Consider the following 22,989-nt stretch of genomic DNA (forward strand, 5'->3'; position numbering starts at 1 on the left):
CCTGCTGCGGAAGGATTCATTAAGATTCCCACAATAGCCTCCTTGTTGGGGCACTTACCTGCAGTCTGGAGAATATTTCAACAAGTCTGTCCTACTGTTGTGTTAATTAAACATTGTTCTATTTATACCCGCCTCTACTGATCCCCAGCAGTTCTACACAGAGTGAATGAGAGGTAGCCATGGTAAGCGGAAGTGGTCTGCCAAAATGGCATGGGGTTGGGCCTCATGCAGGCACCAGGGGACAATTTTAACATAGGCAGATATATGTGTATCATCACACTCTGACACCTCCGCTAGTGGCAAAGCCTGGTGTTCTTCAGCTACTACTTTGACCTGCAATTAATTTTAACTGGTCACAAAATGAGTTTTGATTTGTGCACGAATACAAGTACAAAAGACCTGTCCACAAAATGAATAAAGGGTATGTGAACATGGCACACTGAAATTGAGTTTCTAACTCACTGTATTGTGCATGAATAATTTTTCCCACTCTTTGCCCATCTTTACTGGAGAGCTTGGTGGCTGTTGTATGTGTGTCCATAGGAAGAAGGAGCCTGCAGAGAGATCTGTTACTCTGATATATGTGGGCACAGGGTCATTTCAGAGCTGATGGCTCCACATGTGATCTGTCATGGCCTTTAGCTCATGCAGTCATGGGGGAGAGGTATCTGCCCGGCACTGCTTTTTCCATATGCTCCCATTTCACTGTCAGTGACCATTTGGTGCTTCAGCAGCAGGTGCCTGCATGGTGCAGGTCTGCTCCACAGATTGTGGTATGACAGCCTGCAATTTTCCCCCTCTCTCTTTGTGAGTGTTTTGCCTTTCAGCCACATTTCCTCTTGCAGCCTATGATAGAGGCACATTGCTGCAAATCCACCCCATGCTCGTTTCTTAATAGGTGACCCTTTATGTAGGGCTGGGATGAGCAGCTGTCAGCATTTACAGCCATCTTGTTTATTGGCTTGATATCTGTTGAATGCAGGAAAAGAGTTGGCCACTCTCACCACCAATAGGCCTCTTTCACTGCCTTCCTGAGTCCCTCTCATCCCAGACAGATGCTCAGATATTGTGGCAATGACAACTGTATAAGTTACTGGATAGATAGATATGCAGCTGTATACGTGGCCTGGCTCCAACCCTTGATTCCAGTTCCTGGCGCCTGACTTCTGCTCCAACCACTAAGCATGCCGGCCAATGGCTTTATCGTGATAGCGATGGCAGGGGTTCACCTTCATTTTTCTCTGTTGGTATGGTATGAAGTGGTGTAAGTCCTGTTTTATTGGAAGGGTGCTGGCTTGGACCCACTGCTATGAGACCATGGTTCTGAGCATAACTCTCAACCTGCCCAGGCCCTAATGTGAGATGCACTGTGTGACCAAGATCCAAAATGAAGGTGTGGGGGAGATTCTCGAGGAAGGAAATGTAAAATGCTGTCGGATTTACAGAACTCTCTTTACAGCCTCAGCTTCATGGCTCTTTGTTTCTGTTTTAAATGACTCACAACCATAAAAGTGAGGAGGGACTGGCTTTCTGTGGGACAGAGAGAATTTGAGGATTACCAGAAGTAACCTGAGGGACATTTGAGAGGTATGGTTGTGGTTGTCAAGAGTGAGCTCCTTCACCTATTGAAGACTGGCCAGGCCAGAATCTATGCAGATTAATGAGCTCAGGTGGGTTGCAGTAGGATCACCTGATAGGCCAGCCTGCCTGATTGGCTGAAGGGAGACAGCTGATGGGTGTTTTTAAGCTCAGCAGGTTGCTGGCTGCTTAACATTTATGACTGCAGCTGTGATCACTCCTGTACCTGCTGTGTTCCCAGCCTTATTCCTGTCCTGTTCCAGCCACTGCTTCTGACTCTGACTCTTGATTTGATTCCTGATTCTGACTCTGACTCCAGCCAGTCGTGCCTGACTCCTGCTCCAGCCTCTTGGCCTGGTGTTCTATGCCCGGCTCACGATACTGATGGGATTCTCTTTCATTTTACCCCATTGTGTAAATGGCATGGTATGAAATGGTGTAAATTCTGTTTTAATTAAAGGGTGCTGGATTGGGCCACTGTTCTGAGAAAGTGTTTTGTGCATAATATTAACCTAGACTTCTGATTTACTGTAACATACTGGAATAAAGAGAGTCTCCAGCCTGTACTATTTAGCAAAGAAATACAGAAATAAACTCTAACTAGTGAGACACAAATTCAAGTGGCACAGTGTAGTGGAGAACAGAATACAACAAAGGGGGTGGGGGTGGAGCTCAAGACACGGGTGAGTGTATGCTTTGCTCTTCCTCTTCTTATTCTTGGGCCTGCTGACATTGAGTGGTAAGGCTTGAATTATATGGGGCTTTAGATGTCACAAAAGAGCTGGGCTTCCAGGTGCAGCCATTTTCACTGCCCAGAGTTTGGGTGTGTGAAGGGAATGGCCTCTGGGAGCACTATGGTGGGTTGGAGCTGCTGGTGTTCTCAGTACCCAGTATTATCCAGAGGTTGCATAACCCGGCTGGGTCTTGCTTTACAGCATCGCATTGCCCTCAATCTTAACCACAGCCCGTGCTGCAGCAGAGCATTCAGGCTCTGTATTGCCTCCAGGAGTTGCCTCAGCATCTCCCTGTCTTTTTCAATACTGTCTTTTGCCATGGCAACGCTGTTCCTACTCGCTGTGATGCTGTCTTTGGTCACTCTGACCATCTCTCTGGAGAGCTCCGTTTCTTTTTTTCCTCCTCCATCCTCAAGTACTGCTTCCATCTTTCCACTGTTCGTTTTTCTTTGGGACCCTACAATGAGGTCACAAGTTTTCCATTTTTATTCTCCTCAGGTTATCCAACTGCTCAGCTTTTGGAAAGGGCCTTCTCCTTGGGGGTTTGGATGATACAGGTGCCGTGTGGCTATGGGAGCAAGAAAAGAAACCGCAAGCAGTTATTGTCCATATATGAAAGCAGTTAAGATCGCATGTCTTAATATGCTTTTCTGACTTTTCCCTCCCTGCAAGTCCTCTGAGTCTCAGGTAGCCTGAGAGATGGAAAGTGGTGTGTGCAAGAGAAGAGCTGTTATGGGATTTTTGCCTGTGCAGTACATGCTGTTCGGGTTTGCGGTTGTGCTTTGGAGGCTGGCGGCATAGGAATTATGTCCCTAGTTTAGGTTTGCATTTTTGATTCTGTGGTGTCAGAAGTGTTAGCAGGAGGCACGTGGGAGTGAGCTGGATAGTAATCATCTCTACATCCCCTTTGGACTGTCCTGACTCTCAATGACATTACACTGAGGCAGGTGTCTAGGAGGTAGAGAATGGACTTATTCAAATAGGCAAAAGGCAGACCATTGAGAGATGCTGTGAACTTGTTCACCAAGATGGTCCCCACAGGACCATAGAAGGGAGTTGCATAGAAGGAAGGACCTTGTCACTATTCCCTGTAATATTTGGATTGAAAGGGAGCTATTTCTCAGTCTTAGATTCTGCTTTATCTCCTCTGCAGACCTGGCAAAAAGTACAGAGAAAAATAGATAGGGCTTTGCAGTGATTGTCCGAAGCATCCATGTCTTTCTCTTTGTAAGCCTGTGAGAAGCCATTAAGACCTTTGCTATCCCTAAGGAAAAGCTCTTTTCCTGTAGGAACATGTGTTAAAGGTCATTGCAATGTCCATGTCTACCTCATACAATGTGAGAATACTAACTAAACTTTTCCTGCAATCATTGTCTCAATAAACTCTTGAATTTTGCACAAATGAATGTTTCCAGGATTTGAATCTAGATGGTGTGCTTGGCACACGTGTGCTTTGGCTGCATGATGCTGCCAGCTGCCAGGTTGAGCTGGTGAATGAGGTTTGAGAGGCTGGGAGAAGTAGAGTGTTGTCTGACAGGGCAGATGCGGGTGGAGAGGGGGAGAAGGAAAATAGGTAGATGGGCACATGCCCTCCACGGTGTGGGTGTGAAAACAATTGATAGTCAGACTTTATCATCAGACAGAGGCTAATTGACCAGCCAGAGCATCCACCATTTGGACAACATGTAGGAGGCAAACAGACAATGTGGGATGAAAGGGAAGGAAGTGGGGAGCTGGAGACTCAGATGTGAGCTAAAAGCCTTTCTGCGTAAAATGGCTCTGGCCATTGGTCACCCAGACCAGAAAGCTAGCATGGTAGTACAGCGTTGTAAAGATGGGAACTTACATGCAAAAGTTCCATTGAAAAAATCTTACTCCTCAGTCCTAGTCTGGGTTTCTGGCTGGGAATCAGGCTCAATTGCTGCACTTGGCTTTCCCATACTGTCACCTTTCTGGAGCACTAAATTCATTTCTAAAAGAGCACACATGAATTATTGTTTACTTGATAGAATCTGTTTAATTTGTTATCTTCTACTGAAAGCAAATCACAAAGATAGAGGGGTTGATTTCCAGTGTTGTTAGTACCATTGAATGTCTTCTCTTCCTTGGCGGCCTTTATTTCACATACAGGTGGCTTTATTTTTTCATTTAGAAATGTCATCACTACTTAATTAGCAAAGCATTGTTACCTGAAAGTAAAAGCAAGCCTATCTAGGCCATATGGCAGGGTTTTAATCTACATTGTCACAGGATAATCCCATCGAAATGGTTTCCCTTTTCAATCAAAACAGCATTTCACACTTTACCAATATGGGGCTTTTCCTTTTCCTGCTCTAGAGTAATATAGATCTCCCTGTGCAGTCAGTACAAATTAAAATGTCTCACAGCTCCAATCAACTGCAGGAAGAGAGAGAAAGAGAAGTGTGGTTTGAGGGGGGACGGGAGGGGGGAGAAATATATTAAAAGTCCATCCCAAAGGTGGCTTGGTAAGGATCTGTCTTTAAAAAGTTTATGTGCATTAGGAACTAAATTAATTTGGGGTACAATTTTAAAGGGAAGTCAACTTTATATACATGGCCACTTTCTATTCTTTCCATTTCACAAAAGATTGGTCTAAGCTAGTCAAGGAGACATAAGTAGCCTCAATTATCTTTCTCTCTCTTCCTCTGGAGCTATTGGAAACTTGACATTTGCAGTTTATAAGATAAACAAAAAGTGAAACAACTTTTTGGCATTAATTTGACAGAGCAGGAGCTACCATATCACACCAACCACCTGGCTATTTTGCTTGAAAGGGGATTAAGCGGGGATTGAAGAATATGGCCCATTGGGCTAGGTTTTCAAGTGCTTGACACCCACAATCAGGACCAGATTTTCAAAAGGGCTCAGCTCCCAGCAGCTTCCACTTATTATGTCCAAATTTGGTGCCTCCATGGAAGCTGAGCTCTTTTGAAAATGTGTGCATGATTCCCTCTTTGAGGAGGGTGGTGAGAAATGCAGAATGGGATTTAACGCTGCATCGGGCATGCTGAACTGTAGTTTGGACTTCCTTTTGGTGCCCAGGAAATTTGCAAGAGCAAAGAGACTATTTGCTGTAAAGACCCTCTGTCTCCCACATTATCTAACATTTATATATATTCTCCAGCACCATCTTATCACCAGATCTCTGTGAGGTGAGGAAGTATTATCATCTCCATTTTACAGCTGGGGAACTAAAGCGCACAGAGATTGTAGCAGGGAGTTGGAAGAGGATAGAATAGAATTCAGGTCTCCTGGGTCCTACTCCAGTGTCTTGGCTACAAGACTACCTCTCTATTACATTGCCATCTGATTTTGTTCTCTTCTGTCAGCATAGGTGCAGAGAAGCATCCATCCTATGAACTCTAGTCTGGACAATGACTAGTCCTTCCATGGGTACATAGGAAAAGGATCAAAAAGGCACAAAGAGTCTTCCCCGAGCCCAGGCCCTGTACCAGGTCCAGAGGCAATCAAAATCCCTGTGCTCTGGGGAGCAAAGGAACTGCTCCCTTTGCCTACTAGTACTGCGGGACACATTGCCCCAAAGAGGTAGGGAGCAGTGACTTTGCTGCCCTCTCTCTACTGCATACTCCTGGAGTGCAACAAGGTGCTCAGGGAGGGACTATGCCTCTCTGAAGATGCAACACTTTCCAAAGGTCCTCCTGGGGCAGCGTGAATCCATACTGCCCTCAGCCCATCTCTTAAAGGCACAGTCTAATTTAGTCTGTCTTTAATGTTGTCTGAGCTGTGTCCTGGTATGAGCCAGCTAGAACATTTTATTACAATTTGGGGAAATAGCAGTTCCTTCCATTAATTGATGCTTTGCCATAATTTCATATTCCCAACCCTTATGAAAATACTACAGTATTCTCCAATAACCCAGGGTATAACTACTGTAGGATGTACTGTTTGGGACCATTGATGTAGAATACTAGCATTTATTTTTGTTTTTTTAATTTTTTTTTTTAACAAGGGAAGCTAAGTTCACTTTAAGAATTGTATCCAAGCATTGTTTTAATCATGCATCATACAGACTCCCTTGTGATTTACAGGCTTGGAAAAATCAATATCTCGACCAGTAAAATCGATGTCTAGATTTCTGTTATTTTGAAGAGTCTGGCTGAATTTTAAAAGCTGGAATGCCATTGTAATGGGATACGCCACTATTTAGACAAACTAAAGCATATATATTTGCAGTGGTGGGGAGTACATTTTATACAGTAAATTTCGATGGTTAAAAATCTACAGGGTCAGATCCTTGGCTGCTGTGAAGTGGAATAGCTCTGTTGACTTCAATGTTGCACCCATTTACACTAGCTGAGGCTCTGACCCTATCCAGCTATTTCTATGGCCCTTATCATCATAGTCAGTCTATAGACTGGAAAACGGACTAGTAGGAATGTATTTACAAATAAAAGCGAGGGGGATAGTGGGTTATGCTGTTGTAGCTTTAAGAAGTAGGAGATGGTATTCTGAAATCTGGCACTATTCTGGGTTGCAAGTTCTCTGAGGGTGCCACTTAAACTTCGAAAGAGTAACTCAGGAAAGGACAAACTTGAAAGTAGGAAATACAGGTGTTTATGGAAAATGTAACCTTATCTGAGTGGCCCTTAATTGTAATGTGTGAGAGTGTCAAAGAGAGCGAAAGAAACATAATGAGAGGGTATCTCAATGTAGATCCCTGTATTTTTCTTCTGAGATGGACTACTCTCCAGAGCTGAGTAGAATCGTGCATCTATCTAGTCTTACGAAAAAAAAAAAAAAAAAAAAGAAAGAAAGAAGGAAAGAAAGCCCTGCCCCCTTCCCCCCGCCCCCCACACGATGCATCTCAGGGTGGAGGTGCGATTCGTTATGGCAGTTTTTATTTTCAGCACGCTTGACAAGCTGGGAGAGGAAGGCGTTAATGTTTTCTGACAGGCGACCCCTAATTGTTGACGCTTTTCTTCTCTCCCTTTTCTGTGAAATTCTGACTTAGGCGAGCAGCATAACAAAATGCTCTGGCATTGAAATGTGCGCTTGCACTTTTCTGAGCTCAGGGGAGCAGCATTATTCATGAAGATTTTCAGCTGTTTTTTGTGTTTTAACTAACCTTTGAGTTTGGTCAGAAGACAAGCCAGGCTCCCTTTCTCAAAGACGGTGCTGGCAACCGGACAATGGAGCCAAACTGTTTTCCCTGTTAGAGAGATAACTATGCCCGTTGAGTTGTATATAGAGAAATTAATCTTCGGGCGCATAGAAAAGATGGGCTAACCTCTGTTTGCAATCTCCTGCATGGGATTATTGATAGGATGCTGGAAAGTAGCAGCAAATACTCTGTCTAGGGGCAAAGAAAAAACAACCACCTCTTTTGAAAATAAAAGGCATGCTATTCTGCTTACTTACCATTTGCCTTTTGTAGCAGGATTTGTACGGGCTAACAGTAAAAGCAGGCTTGTTAATTGCTCCAGAAAGAAGTTCCTGGAACTGTATGATCTTAGATATGCTTGGGGAGTTAGAACTAATAACTGGTATCTTCACATTTAAAGAGGGAACAAGAAACCATCCACTGCATTTCAAGGCAGGCTAATCCATGAATATACTGAGTAATAATCACTGCATTATACAGTTCATCCCTCCAGCGCTGCCCACAGTGTGAAGTAAGGGTGTTCCCGATGTGATTTTTGCATTTGGCAGGTGGCGTTTCTTTTGTCTCCCCTTGAACTTTCCTTCTCCCTACCCCTTCCAGAAAAGAAAATACATAAATTATAAAAGCCCAGGCAGAATCCGCAGGAACCTTCCCACCACTTTCAAGTTATTTATTTATGGGGGCAGAGCTTAGCGTAGGTGCTCTCTGCAAGGTTGATTGTCCCGCTTCGGAAAACAGCAGCAACAGTATAATCGGAGAAGGCTTCTGCAAGCTACCGGTGTGTTTACGATCCCAGCTTTTTTGCATTCTGCAAAAACCTTTACTCCACGTCCCCCCTCCCTCTTTTTTTTAATAATCAGGTAACGGAGCGACCCTTAAACTGCTGTTATCTTAATGGCAGGGCTCGTGCGGTATGAGGCTAAGGCGTGCGCATCTGACAGTGGACGCATGCCTGCAGCCAATCAGCGCTGGGAACACGCCGGGATGGTATATAGCTTGAATAAATCATTAAGCTTGACGCGCGCTCCCCACTCTCTGGGCTCTGCAGTACAACTCGCTTCCTGCCATTAACCTACAAAACCTCTTTTGTATCAATCTAATCTTGCATACAAAAGACAGAATATAACTTAAACCTGCATCAAGAGGAAAGTCGTCTTTTCCACCCCCACCCCCATTTTCCTGGAAATTTGCTACTGTAGGGTATAAATGCAGGGGATGGAGGTTAGTGATGTACCTTGAAAGGGTGATTACTTCGAGAAGTAATAGAAACAGTATTATTTAAAAAACACGCCTATAAAGAGATGCTGAGTATTCTTCCATTTTTAGCACCTGGATCGTATTCGAGCAGATCATTGCTACTCTTGTTGCAAAAGTTTGCAAGGCAGGAAAACAGCCCTCGAGAAAGGGAAATGGGACTTCCATTACATAGCCCTGAGCACACAAGTACTGTAGAAGATTGCCACTTATTTGTAGTTTGCCTCACATCACGGGTCCACGTGAATATGTGATTAATCTTAGAGTTAACTTAGATAATGTTTTGACTTCAATGTCCCAGAGACACAGACAAGGTTTTCATCTTGAGGCTAAAAGACCAAAACCATCAAGACTCTTGATCACGGCCTTGGATAAGCCAGAAGACTACTCACACTTGATCTTAGCTCACAGAGAGCCGAGAAGCTGTGAGAAAGGACTTTTCTGCCATTGCTTTTACCTTATGATACACCTTGATGTGATATACATAGACTACCTTAGGATATACAGCGAGAGACTGAAAATGAATAGTCAGAATCGCTTCTCAATTGAGGTGAGACGTGCCAATATAGGGTTCAGCAGTACCATGAGTACAGGATGAAGTGAGCCTATCAGCAACTAAAAAATATTGGACCAATCCTACGTTTCTTGTCTACACCCAAAGTTCCCATTGTCTGCAGTGGAAATGTTGATTGCCCGGGGAATGAAGGATGGGACCAGATGTAGATCTTCAAAAGGGAGGATCCAGATTCCCAGTGAACCCAATGGAAGAAGGAAGGGGCTTTTTAGGGGGAACCCAAACTTTAAAAGTTATGATCCTTCAGGCTTGACCTTTTCTCTGACCATAGAAACCCTGTGATTTGTTTTGAACTGTCAGCTATGTGGGGTGGGGGGACGACCGTTACTCCAGGAGGGTTACAGGTCCTAATTTGAACCGCGTGGAACCATTATAGGAAGATATTCAACCCGTGTCTAAAGCAATATCTAAATTTGCTGATCCAGGCATAGGGCCCTCGTTCAGTCCTCTGCACTTCACCAATGTCAGCCAGTTACAACAAATGTTGTTTCGCTTTTTAGGCACGCTCGAAGTTAGCTACGCCGAGGAACAAAATAAAAAACTTGGGTGAGATGAATTTGTTAATAACTCACTTTCTAGCATTAAAAACAAAGACCCAGCAATCTCCATCTGCATTTTGTATTTTTCTGATAGCCCTTTGTAGCTTTAAAACTTATACTGCGACCAATAGAAGCCACTGATTTATGGGGTTTACGAAAGCTAACTGAATACTGCTTGTCAGGGTGCAGTGAATGGCTCTCCCTCCTCATACAAGAAAAGGCTTTGTGTTGCTAAGCGATTAGAGCAGATGTAATGAGATTTACCCCAATCCTGCTTTGGCCTTTCCTATCTTCAGTAAAACTGTGTGTTTGTATGTCTTTTTCTTTCTCGCTCTCTTTTTTTTTTTTTTCAGGCCTGGGAGAGGGAGGGGGAAGAGGGATGAATTTCTGAGTCTGCCTCATACACTGTAGCAAATAACAACGTAACTTTGCCTTTAGTTTAATGAGTCTGGATATTTACTATTCAGAAGTGAGCAAAAAAGAACACCTGTCTACACAAGGAAGAGAAATTTCTCCTTTGTAACAGAATGAAACATTATCCTAATGTTATATTCATAGCCATAAATTACTCGCTACACTTTCTTTGCATACCTTATCTACACACTTGCAAAAGTGAGTAAATAAAAAGCTGAGGTGCCTTTAGCGAGAGAATGGCTGGAGACATTATAACGGTTATTATTTTCATAATTAAACATTCGTTCTAGGATGGGTTAAAACAACGACTGTTTGTTCTGAGGTAATGAGGGATTTAGTAATTCCCCCCACACGCTTAAGTAACATATTGATAATTTTGAGGTGGCGGGAGTGAAATGAATGTATAGAAATTCATGTTTAAAGCAATGCAGCAATGGAAAAATTACATTAAATTCCGGTGTAGTCAATGACTTTTTCTGTTTTAAGTTTTGTTTTTAAATTAGCCCCGTGCAAATAAATAGTAAAGCTGTACAAAATCAGGCTAGATTTTTAATTCTGTAAGGCATGCGGGCTATCCCAGTTTTGGTTGGTTGTGGTGGGTTTTTTTAAAGATGCATTTTGCGCTTTGCTTTCCGCTTGGCTTGATGCACGCAAACTGAATTTTCAAGTAATGCAGGAGGGGAAAAAAGGGGGAGGCGAATTCTGGTCACGTCCTTGCTAACTGACAACAAGCAGGCTAGCCAAAAAAAAAAATCTTTTTGAATCTTGGTAATTGGGTACTTTTACACTCAGATCACGCTATTTGGCCAGAATAACAAGTTTAGGAAGATCAGTGTCATTTCTACTACCTTGGGGTTTTTTATTCCCCCCAATCCCTCTTTCCCCCAAAGATTTTATTGATTGCTTGTCTAAAATAAATATATAAAAGGCCCACCAAAAATGTAGCTTGTCTATTTCGGTGGCTCTAACTATATGTTTCCTCCTATTTTCCTCTACCCTGTTTCATTGGAGGCGGTGAGAGGACGGTCAGAGCAGTGAAATTGTGGGATGGAGCGCCCTCTTTTTTAGGGTTCATTCTTTTAGGAAATTCTTTAATGTGCAGTGATTTCATGAAGGACAATGAAGCCATTAATCACCCCGGAGCCTCTTGGTTTGGATACACATTTGCAACATAGAAGGGCAAGAAAACAATTGTAATACCTCTGTATCTTTGCATATATATGTTACATCCAGCATACATACAAATACTCCATATGCAACGTATCTCTGACATGTTATCACGTAACATTTTTCTCTTTACATTCATAGTCATCAGTGGCAGAAATAAAATTACATGCAATAGGCAGCTGATCACTTGAATTTTAAAAAAGGTTTTATTACGAAACTAGCTTGTATAAAACATGGTTATACAGGACTTTTGTAAGTTTGTAATAAAACAGTAAGAAAAGGCAGTGGTATAAGGGCTTTTTTCTTCCTTTTTCTCAAAAGGCAGCATATAAAAACAAATGGCTACCATTTTGGTGTTTGGACAATAGCTGCATAAACTTTGTTCACTTTGAACATTGTTTAATAAACATTATTAATACATTAACAAAGTTTCTATAAAGTAAGACACGTTGGTGCTAAAGTACATCTGGAGGAATTCCAAGTCCTTTACAAAACCACATACAAAAATGGCAGTTGTAAGGTAAAGGTAATGTTGACTACATGTCTAAATATCAAGAGGTAATAAGCATTACATATTTTTTTTAAAAAGTCTCAAGATATACACATTTTAAACCATTTGTACAAAAAAACCTCTATAAATTTCTCTCTTATGTACAAAAATAGCTTAATATATCCCCAAACTGGTTAGGATAGATACAAATAGATTTTCTTATAATAAAAAATTCACAAAAAAAGGATTGGAAGCATTCGATGATGAAAATGGTAGGAAAAAGTCAAAGTGATGGGGAGAGGGGTGACTTTAGAGGGTTCTTTGAGTACAGCATAGTTTAATTTCAAAATCTCCACAAACGTTAGGAAACTAACTGTGACCATAGCGTAATGAACACCAGTCTTTAAGGGTTACAACTGTAGTGGGGGTGGGGGGTGGGGGAAGAGCCCCTCTCTATGTTGAGGCTAGGCAGTGCTCTTCCTTAGATGGATAGGATGACACATGTTTTTGAGGACACATGCTTCATCGTGCCGTGGTCCCCGCAGCTTTCAGATCCATCTTGGTCTTGTGAAACTGACCGGAGTGCAAAGGCAGTGAGTGCTTCAGCGTTCTTGGAGAGGCGAGACAAGCTCCTCGTGTGCTATGTATTTCCCCTTCCGCTGGGGGGGGGGGGGAATGCATTTTGTTTTTGCAACAGTCCTGTAACAACAAACAAGAGAGAGAGTCAGCATCAAGGTAGCTCTTAGGTACAACCAGCTGCAAGATCTAGGCGAGGGGAATTCTGCTCATCTGCAGCTTCACCAGTGTTCACTGAGCCCTTCCCAGGGCTGCACAGCGCCCCCCTTCCCCAATACCACCCCCAGGTTGGGGATCCCGGTAATAACGGATCCCCCGGCTGCGCCCCCAGAGCGGCTCCCGCAGAAGCCAAACCCACCTGCTGCAGGCAGAGCTCAGAACCAGTTGGTGAAGTCCAGGAGCTCCTGCTCTTCGGGGCTCAGCGGGTCGTAGGACCCGTCGTCGGAGGAATAGGAGGAGACGGGGGAGCCTGCCATGGAGTTCATGTCGTGGGAGTAGCCGGGCGAGATGGTGGGGGACAGCACCCCGGCCTGGAAGGCGGCGCTGACGGCGTCGTGCTCGTCCAGCAGCTGCTGCAGGGCGCGGATGTACTCGACGGCCGAGCGCAGCGTCTCCACTTTGCTCATCTTCTTGTTGGCCGCCCCGTTGGGGACGTGCTCCCTGAGGGTGGCGAAGCCCAGGTTCACCAGCTTCACCCGGTTCCGCTCCCGCTCGTTCCGCCGCGCCACGGCCGCCGGCTGCTGCTGCGGGAGGCTGTAGCCGAAGCCGCTGAAGTTGAGCCGCCTCTTGCAGCGCATCAGCTCCGGGGAGGACGAGCGCTGCCGCTTGACGGGCTTGGGCGCAGCTGCTGCCGCCTTGCTGGCCGGCGAGGGCTGGCGGCCGGCCGGGCTCAGCGGCGGCGGCGGCGGCGGCTGCACGCTCTGGGCGGCGGCGAAGAAGCAGGCGGGCTGCAGGAACTGGCTGGCGCCGCTGTCCATCTTGGCAGGGCTGGCGCTGGCCATTGGCAGCCAGCGGCGGGCGAGACGGGGCTGGCGGGCGCTCGGCGGCCGCTTGCTGCTGCTGCTGCTGCTGCTGTGGCGGCGGCGGGACTCGCAGGGGGACGGAGAGAGCGCGGCGCTTTCTCCCTCTCTGCCCCCCTCCTCTGCCCCCCTGCGCACCGGGCTGCGGGGAGGCTCGTGGCGCTCGCGTGTGCGCTGCCTGCCTTGCAAAGGCCCCTTTTGCAAACCGCCGGCTGGGGATTGTGTCTCTTATAAGGGGCGGCCGGGGCTTTGCCGGCCTCTCCCCCTCCCCCCGCAACACACACACACTCCCCCTGCGGGGTCCCCCCCACCCTTCACCGCCCTCCCCCTCCCCACACGCTCTGCACCTTGCGCCGTCCACGCTCCCCGGCTTTGCAGTGAGTGGCCGGGGAGCGCGGCCGCCTTTTCAACACGGGAGGGGGGAGAAAAAACCCACCACACACGGGGCGCCCCGCACACACGCGCTGGCCCCGGCGCTGCCCCGCCTCCGCTAGAAACAGCCCCCCCCCTTCCCGCACGGCCTCCAATTCATTCACCCGCCTCTCCCCTCCAGCCCTACCCCTCCCGGGTTTGTTGTTGCAAGTGCGTGCGCCAGGCGCGTGCCGCTCTCCCAGCCGCTGAATAAACAACTGGGCTGGGGAAGGAGCTGCAAGGGGGGGCGCTGGGTTGGGAAGAGACCCAGAGGCTGGAGCAAGCGCTGATGGGCTGGGGGATGTAGGCAAGCCTCGGGGTTGGGGGCGCACAGAGGGGGGGAGGTCTTTCTGGGACCAGTCCCAAACCCAAGCAGAAGGGGGGCAGGCAGCTCGAGGAGCTCTCACCCAGCCCCGACAAGGTGCCCAAGCTATGAGCTTGCACAGAGGCTTGTTCTGGCGAAGCAGGAGACGATTTGCCGTGCTTAAGCTCAGGGTTAAAGCGGTCGCTGCAGAATAAAGTGGGGCAGGAAAATGCATGGCAGATCTAGCAGCATCGGGGACCCATAAATAGAGACGTTTGGGGAGGGAGAGATGGGCGCGCCTTTGGATGGCACTGAACTATACTAGACTTTTGGGGAGAGGGGAGTTTGGAGAGGGAGGCGTGGGGGAAAGAAGAAAGGCAGGTGGAAAGTCCTATCCTGAGAGATGCTGAGTACCCATCTCTTTCCTGGAGCGCAGTGAAAGTCCAAGGTCGCTGAGCACCTCGGGGAGTGTGGAAACTTATCAATGTTTTGCTAAAGAAATAAGGAGACACTGTTGGCGTGGATGTGTTCGTTGCTCTGCACAGAGATGCTGATAGTGTCCCTGCAGAAAAAAAGGGTCTTGCAAGCAATATTAGAGAATTGCGGGGGGGATGAAAGAAGACCCCGGGGTGGGAGTAAGGGTGAATAGACACAAAGAGAGATAAAATTTCCCAGCCTGCTGGACTGGGAAGTGGTTGGCTTGTTTAAGTCTTCGAGTAAAGTCAAGGTGCCTGATCATATTTCCGTGATTTACTGGATTGTGAGGCTTAAGTCAGTATGTTTGTCAAACACTTTGTTTATTTATTATTATCTGCATTACAGTAGCACTCTGACGCCCCAAACAAGATCTGGGTTCCATGGTGTTATGTACACATTGTCAGAGTGCCTGCCCTGAGGAATTTACAGTTTAAGGCCCCTTTCAGAAAAGCATCACAGTTCAGGACAACATTTAATCCCATGCATAAATCCCATTAAAGTCCATGGGAGTTAAGCATGTGCTTAAAGTTAAGCACATGCTTAAGTGCTTTCCTGAATTGGGTTATAAATAGACAAGAGAGACAAAGAACTGGAGATAAAACGTTTTATTGGCTCTAATTTACAGATGAGGAACTGAAGCACAGAGAAATTAAATGTCTTGCAGAGAACCTGCCTATGCCAGAACCAGGAACTGCACCAGATCGCCTGTGTGCTAGTCCATGTGGTATGTACAAGACCATCCTTTCTCTCTGTTTTGAGATGGTTGGGTGGAAGGTGCTATAAGTGCTAAGTATTAATTCTTATTTTATGATGATAGTACAGACCCTACATTTTTTTTCATGTGCAACAATAAGATTTTCAGGTTCAAAAGTAGTTATCCCCTCTGAACCAGCCAGTGAAGGAGCATTAGCTCTGTCCAGCAAGGAGAGCACCTGAAAAATCACTCCTCAATAGTTACAGTATTGAAACTCCCATTGAAGTCAATGGGAGTTTTGATACTGACTTCACTGATAGCTAGCACACTGTTAATCATAGAAATATGACATGGAAAAAAGTAATTAAGTAATCCAGTCCATCTTCCCCTCCAGTGCAGGATTGTTCTCTACCATGGATTGTCGATTGTTTTGTCCAGCCTAGTTTTAAAAGTGCCAGGCATTAACAAATAGTACTGTGTTGATGGTGTGGCATTCCCATATAAGATTTATTTTTAAAAATCAGTTTATGAATCAGACTAATCAATTTGTGCAAATGAATGCTAAAGAGGTTTCCTCATTCTGCTGGCAATGTTTGGTTAAATAATAAATAAAAGTAGCAATACTATGCTTTTCACTCATATAGTGTCTTTCCTATGCAGATCTCAAAATTGCTTTGCAAGCTTCCATTAAGCTTCATAATACTCTTATGAAGTAGGTATGACATTACCAGTTTGAGAAGTAGATAAGGAGACTTATCCAGACAGAATCAGTGTCCAGAAAGAAAATCCCAGGCCTGTCCTACACAGGGAAAATGTCCCTCAACATTGTAATTGGTTTTTTAAATGGTTCAGCTAAACCTATTCTAAAACCAGTTGGAGACGTATCATTACCTGCTTTAAGCAGCCTGAATTGGTCTTAGTTGATCAAATACCATTTCAAAACCACATGGTTCAGATTACCTGGAGCCTGATCTACTCTGTGGCTCCAATTGGATTTTAAATTGCTTAAAGCTGATGGAGATAGTTCAACTGACATTTCCTCAGTGTAGACCAGGTTCCTGTATCTTATCTGCTTGTTCCCTGCCCTCAACCGTTGAAGCACACTCTGACTGGGTTGGATTTAGGAGAGTATAACCCCGGGCTAATGGTTTTCTGGTAGGACACTGTTACTGCACTGGAGACTGGTTTGCTTTTGGTCCAGGCTCAGACTCCAAATACAAAGTGTTGCCTGGAGTTTTGACCTTTCACTGGAGGCACGGCTATGTTTATGAAGACATGGCCTGCCACTGATTTAACTGAAAATACCCAGCTAAACAGAAATCACTATGGATATTATTGAAAAAGCCATGTCTTTAATGGTCTTGAATTCTGATCCACTTCTGACTCTTACCACCTGTCCCGAGCAGCATGAGGATAGTGGTTTTGTGGCTTTTATTGGACAAATTAGTTAGTGCCTTTGTGCCTACTACATGTTTACATGAAAGTATTGGTTTAGTTTCCTTCAGGTTTAAGGTTTTTATCTATGCTCTCTCAAAATAATGGTCTTTCTATGTTATGTCTTCACCTCTCTTTGTAAATAGTCTATCTATTTAATTTGTGAAACCCTGATTGTACATCTGCTGCAAAAGCAAGCACTGGATATAGATGAAGGGCCTTTTTCTCCAGTCCCTTACACTAGTTTACCTCAATGTGACTCCACTAAAGTAAATGAGTGAAATTCTGGCTCCATTGAAGTCAGTAGCAAAACTCCCATTGACTTCAGTAGAGTCAGGGTATCAACCAATATACCCATACTAAAGTTAGTTAGCTGAATGCAGGAAATGGTTCAAAAAGTTGAATTGGAAATAAATATTGTACTGTTGTTTGAAAGACTCTGCTGCACTCTGGCAGGCTTTTTATTAAAAACAAAACAAAACAAAAACTAAAAATTCAGCTCAGCTTCATGTACTTTTTAGTTATACTTTCCCATTGTTGCTGTTGAACAATGTATGGGTAAACACAGGAATTTTTACAGTGGGTTAGACTAGTCCAGTATCCTGCCTCAAACAGAGGTAAGCATCACATACTTCAGAGAAAGGTACAAGAAGTCCTATAATGGGACTATTATGTAAAAATCTGCCCATGAGGAAAGTTCTTCTGAACTCCCTGGTTAGCTTATGCAACAAAGCAGGAGAGTTGATATCCCTTATATTTTTTTATCATTATGTGAGTGTTCATATTGTCCATACAAATCAGTGGTTTTCAAAAATTGTTAATTTGCGGACCCGTAAAAAATTTTGAAGGGAGGTGAAGACCCCTTTGGAAATGACTCCATGGGATCAGTGTGTAAGCTCTTCATGTCTTCCCGAAATGGGGCTGTTAGGCATTACCTTGGTTACATCAATAAATAAATAATAATAGTAATAAATAATGAATACTGTCTCATGGCAGTAAATTCCACATGCTAATTATGTATAGTGTAATAATCCTTTGATCAGTTTTGAATTTGTTGCCTTAAATTTAATTGTATGTCCCTTTGCCCTTATGAGAAAGATAAAAAGTCTGCCCAAAAGATCTCCTGTATGTCATATTAATTATTTTATGTATCTTGGTCATGTATACTCTTATTTGTCTTTTCTCTGATTAGTCTTAATGTTTCATCCTCTCTAGATATGGAAGATGAAATAGGGTAACCAGACTTGGACCCTTTGTTCAAGCAGAGGATATGCAAATGACCTATACAATGGCATTATATTCTTTTGGTTTTAATTTTTGTAGTTTTTGTCCTGCTTTAGACTTGTACTGACTGAGAGGGTGAAGTGGAGTTAAATGCATATTGTCAGTGTATTTTATCTCGATACCGATGTAGGCAGCTAGAAATCCTAGTGGTTGAACTACAACAGGTGTGCAACAGTAGACTCTGGGAACTGGAGTTCCATTTCTGACATACTCTGTTAACATAGGGGAAACACGTTTTTTTGGTGTTACCAATATCGCTTCCCCAGGCTGCATGTTTACAGTGCCAGGTTAACATAACTACCTGTTTCCTAAATAAAAATAAACAAAGAAATGATACAAAGTAATCTTGAAGGATCAGAGGGGAGAAAAAAAAAACCATGAGTCCAGTGTTTATGGTTTTGAAAGGAGAGCTAGCTGGCCTTACACAAGTCTTTCTTCACTTTTAATTTTGCCTGTGAAAGGACTGCAGGAGTCTTAATATGGAACAGACTGTTGCAGCGCAATGACATATATTAGCAAGTTTCCCAGTATCATTTCCAGTTCACCTAGTTATATTAGGCCAAAGGCCCTATTGATGTCTCCTTGCTTTTCAGAGAGATGAAGGAATGTGCGGATTGCCCACAGTATCTCCAGGTAGTGAAAAAAAAAATCCTCAAAAAGCTGTCCTAAATTTGTGCCAGGGCTGAGTCCCAGCACCTCTAGATTGGGCAGTTCATAGCCCCGCCTCCCGGGATTGCTGCATCAGTTCTGAATGTAAAAACATTTCTTGAGCCCTGGCACCTTCTGTAATTGCTTGAGCCCTTGCACCTCTTTCTGTACAAATTAAGCACTGTCAAAAAACTTGTTGAAATATTACAATCTAGCCCCCGGCTATCCAACTAACCTGATTTTAAAATAATAATAATAATAATAATAATAATAATGCGCAGCCTCTTCTGTAAACCTCAGAATTAGTCCTAGCAGTCAGTTTTATAAGGATGGGAAAGTACCTGGAAAAGATGAGTAGTTTACGAGGTACTTTTGAAGAGCTACAATAGAAACCCCACTATTTCCATCTTGAAAAGGGTTCTGGACATAGTTAATAGCACACCTGACCCACAAGACAAACTTGCGCTTGCCATGGGAGAGTGGACAAACCTCTTTACCAGAACACATCTCGTGACTACACCAGTCCCGGACTGTCTCTGTGTTAAAAAAACAAAACAAAACCCGACTTTTAAAATACTATTTCAAACATTGGGCCGTATAGTAGTCTATTGTCTACTTTCCAATCAAGTCACTTAACAGCGTAAGTTATCTATTGATGTTAGATGTACAGATAATAAATATTTGTTCCAAGTTTTTTTTCCACCGTTATGCAGTCGCCCCGCACCTGCAGTTAAGAGTTCTTAATTCTAACATAATGATAAATATCCCTTTCCCTGTTCACCGTTTTTTTTAAATCTTGAACTGTCATTATTTTGTTTCGCCTTTTTTTTGTGTGTGTGTAAATTGCAGCTACACTCAGGAGTTCTTTTGAAGCCCCCTCCCTCTTTACTTTTCTAAGCTCTTCTTTTTTTAAAAAAAAAAAAGGCCCATTTACGTTATGATTAAATACCGTCTTGGATAAGCATAACGAAAGTCGTTAATCTATATAGATCTTCAAAGAATCAATATATTCTGAACTTTTGTAGGATTTGTTACACTCCATTTTGTTACAGTAGGCGAGCTCGTCTGGGTCTGGGCACATGTGTTTCTCCCCCTCCCCCTAAGAGTGAAAATAAAGTAAAAGGTCTTTCATGGTAAACAAAACCAGCTTATTCTCCACATAGAACACATGAATAGCTGGAAAAAAACTTACAATAAATGGTGCATTTTTTTCTCTGCTGGGTATAGCATTCAAGATCAGTCCAGTATTCAAGAAGCAGTCCATTTTTTGCTCAGCAAGAGAGTTTAGAAAAGAAGCGTGGGGTCTATTCAAGGATCTTTTCCCCCTTCACAATTGCTGGGCTTTATGAAACCTATCTTCCATGCCTTGTCAGAGTATTTCTGGGGACCAATTAGTGCTTTGTTGCAAGGCTTCTTTGCTGAATCTTTGAGCAGCAAGAAAAAGCTCTCGAGTCTCCCCTTATTTTGACTATTTCAGTCATTACTCAGTGTAATAATTAATATGACAACTGGACGCTGAAGTTTGTATAGAAACACCTCGGCTGCGGGAGAGAGCGTGCAGTGGGTGGTAACAAGCTACACAGATCAAACCCAGAAGCCACACACACAAAAAGAGAAAGGAATGAATGAAAAGAAAGAAAGAGAAGGAATAAAGATAAATAAATAGTTGGCACAACCCGAAGAAACATAAAACAGACTGAAAAGAAAAAACACAATCAGGAGGGAGGGGGGACAGAAAGAAGTTAACTTATTTTGAAACAGTTTTCTGGATCAGACACTATGTGCATCCAATTTCCAAATGTTGTTAGTCTCATAACACAGAAAAGAGAGATTTCTTATGATCGGTCATGTTTAAGGAGTATTTCAATACACGTTGGAGGTGTAGTTTAAGATTCCTTTTAGTAACAGTTTAACCCTATGGGAAGAGGTTTGCTGGCTTTGAGTTTTAAAGAACTGGCCATTCCCAACCGCGTTAGAGGCTAATGCCCCATACTGCGGGTTTGAATAGTCCTCTCCTGTAAAATCTGCCAGAAGAGGACTAAAGTGTATGCACTCTGCTCTTTTAAAGTACAGAACGACAAGGATGTTTGAGTCTAGGGCCGTTAGTGGGATCTTCTAGGAATATTTACTGGAATGGACCCTTCTCGACTTTAGAGACATTTCTTGGGCTGCCAGTTCACAAAAGTCTTCGTGTTTCTCGAACCATTAGGACATAATAAATAATTAGAGGTTTTAAGCATATTAGATACAGCTCATGCTAACGAGCTACATCAGATATCATGCTAACCTGAAGTGACAGTTTGCATATAAGGCGGGGGGGAGGGGCACACTACAACTTTTTTCGAGTTTTCTCTGCTATGAAACCTCAAGCACTGTGGATGTCCGCACTGCAGTTTTTCAGCAACCCTCCCTTTTAATATTTTTTAATTTTTGCAGATTTTGGCGTGTTTTTAGTTCACAAAACGGTGTTATTACATCACAAACATCCAGCTCCCCACCACAATCACCATTTGTGGGATGTAAGGATCTGAAGTGCAAGGTTGCTCACTGAAGGCGCCGAGGTGAGGATGAGACGTGCCATTAGATATTATTGCCTGTGCGTTTTCCTTTCCCCTGGTTTGAAAATATTGCAACTTCTTATGATCCGTCAGTTCCCGGTCATGCTTGAAGTCACTGGCACAAAACAACTGTGGGTGGGGGCTATATTCAGCCCCTGATTTCGCTGCCCTCCCACTACACACACACACTAACTTTCTCTCCCGATCCACATTTCCGAGGACATGGAAAAGGGTAGGGGCAGTTTGCCGAATTAGCTGAGGTCAGTCGTGTGTCTCCATTGTGTGGCCACGTGTCCCGTGTCCATCAGGAGCTCCCGAAGTCCAAAGCAGCCCGACTCCTTGCAGCACAGAACGGGAGCAGACATAAATCCCCCAAGTTCTTCCTGTTATTCCCCAGATGTCAGCGGCTGATGCGGAAATATTTACTTTCCCTGCAGGTTGGAAGCAACTGTGCACACACTAACACTTAACCTCTGTACCTTGGGCTTAGTTCAGTCCAGCTGAGAGCTCTTTAACCCTTCCCTTTGTGAAGGTCACGGTATAGTCCCTTTCAGCACGATGTAGGTGAACAATGGGTGGAAGGGGTTTATTTCAAGATACAGGATTCTATTGGGTCTCGACCTGTACTCAGGTAAAACTGTTCTTGAAGTCAGTGGGAGGAGTTTTGTCTGGCCCCACTGTATATATGTGTGCAAAATGGTTTGTGATGATGGCCTATTACACATTCATATGGAATAGGAGTTATATTGCCACGCTTAAACTTAGATATACCAGGCCAGCTCCATGCCCATCTATGGCACCGTCCCAGCAATCAGTAACGGCGTTAATGAGGAATAAATAATATATTTGCCCCTTGAGTGGGTCCGCTGACGCCAGTGGAATTGCACAATGAGTGACTTTGGCTCACTGGTGCTAATTCACTTTGAAAAGGCTGATACTTTAGTGACGATGAAGCCCTATGCAAGCTCGAAGGAGGAAGGCTGGCAGGTTCCTGTAGCTCCTAGGGTACTGTGCTTGTCCAGGAGAGGGCATCTTCTCAGCATTTCAGATGCGCCGAAAGAGCATGTGTTTTATAACTTCCTCTATAGCTAATGATCTTTGCCTGCTCTGGGCATTGCATTGATTCGTCTTCTTAGTCGGGTTGTTTAAAACGATTACATCTCTTCAAAAGAGAGTCATCAGTAAGTGGTAAAGACAGAATAATGTGTGTATTGACCAAATGCCTGGAGAGAGACAGCGCTAAGGCGTTGCTACGCACCAACCTCTCCTTTTATTGACTCAATTAACTGGAGTGGAGAGAGGGGCAGGTGCTGATCCAGGTGCTGAGGAACTGAAATTCCCTGTAGTAACTGCTAACCTTCCATTGATTAATTGAGTTGCTGGAGTTTGAGAGCCCCCGCCCTTTCTCTCCATGATTTTTAAATCTTGAATAAAAAATACAAATATGCAAAGTTAGTGATCTTATGAGGACAGAGCGCCACCTACCGACAAGCTGTAGAATTGTGAGAGGCAAAAGGGTACGTTGACAGAGCTACTCAGGCACTGCTTTTGCAGAGAGCTTATCTTGGGACTGAAACTTGATTCAGCTACATGATAGGTATTTCTTCAGGGTTTACTTAGTTTAAAGACTTGGTTTGGCTTGTTCCATCACATAGTTACCGATGATTTATGGTGGGAAATTAGGAGAGTTT

General features: G+C 44.0%; 1 protein-coding gene across 1 annotated transcript; it reads right to left on the reverse strand.

Moving 5' to 3' along the window:
- Nucleotides 1-11,689: 11,689 nt before the first annotated feature.
- ASCL1 (achaete-scute family bHLH transcription factor 1) lies at nucleotides 11,690-13,470 on the reverse strand. Its single transcript, XM_050946291.1, has 2 exons — nucleotides 12,828-13,470; nucleotides 11,690-12,592 (listed from the first exon to the last, which is right to left on the reverse strand). The coding sequence occupies exon 1, from the start codon at nucleotides 13,468-13,470 to the stop codon at nucleotides 12,844-12,846; it is 627 nt and encodes a 208-aa protein (XP_050802248.1). The 3' UTR covers nucleotides 11,690-12,592; nucleotides 12,828-12,843.
- Between the last annotated feature and the right edge of the window lie 9,519 nt (nucleotides 13,471-22,989).

Source organism: Gopherus flavomarginatus, chromosome 1 (genome assembly GCF_025201925.1).
Source record: "Gopherus flavomarginatus isolate rGopFla2 chromosome 1, rGopFla2.mat.asm, whole genome shotgun sequence".
In the NCBI taxonomy this organism is placed as follows: Eukaryota; Metazoa; Chordata; order Testudines; family Testudinidae; genus Gopherus; species Gopherus flavomarginatus.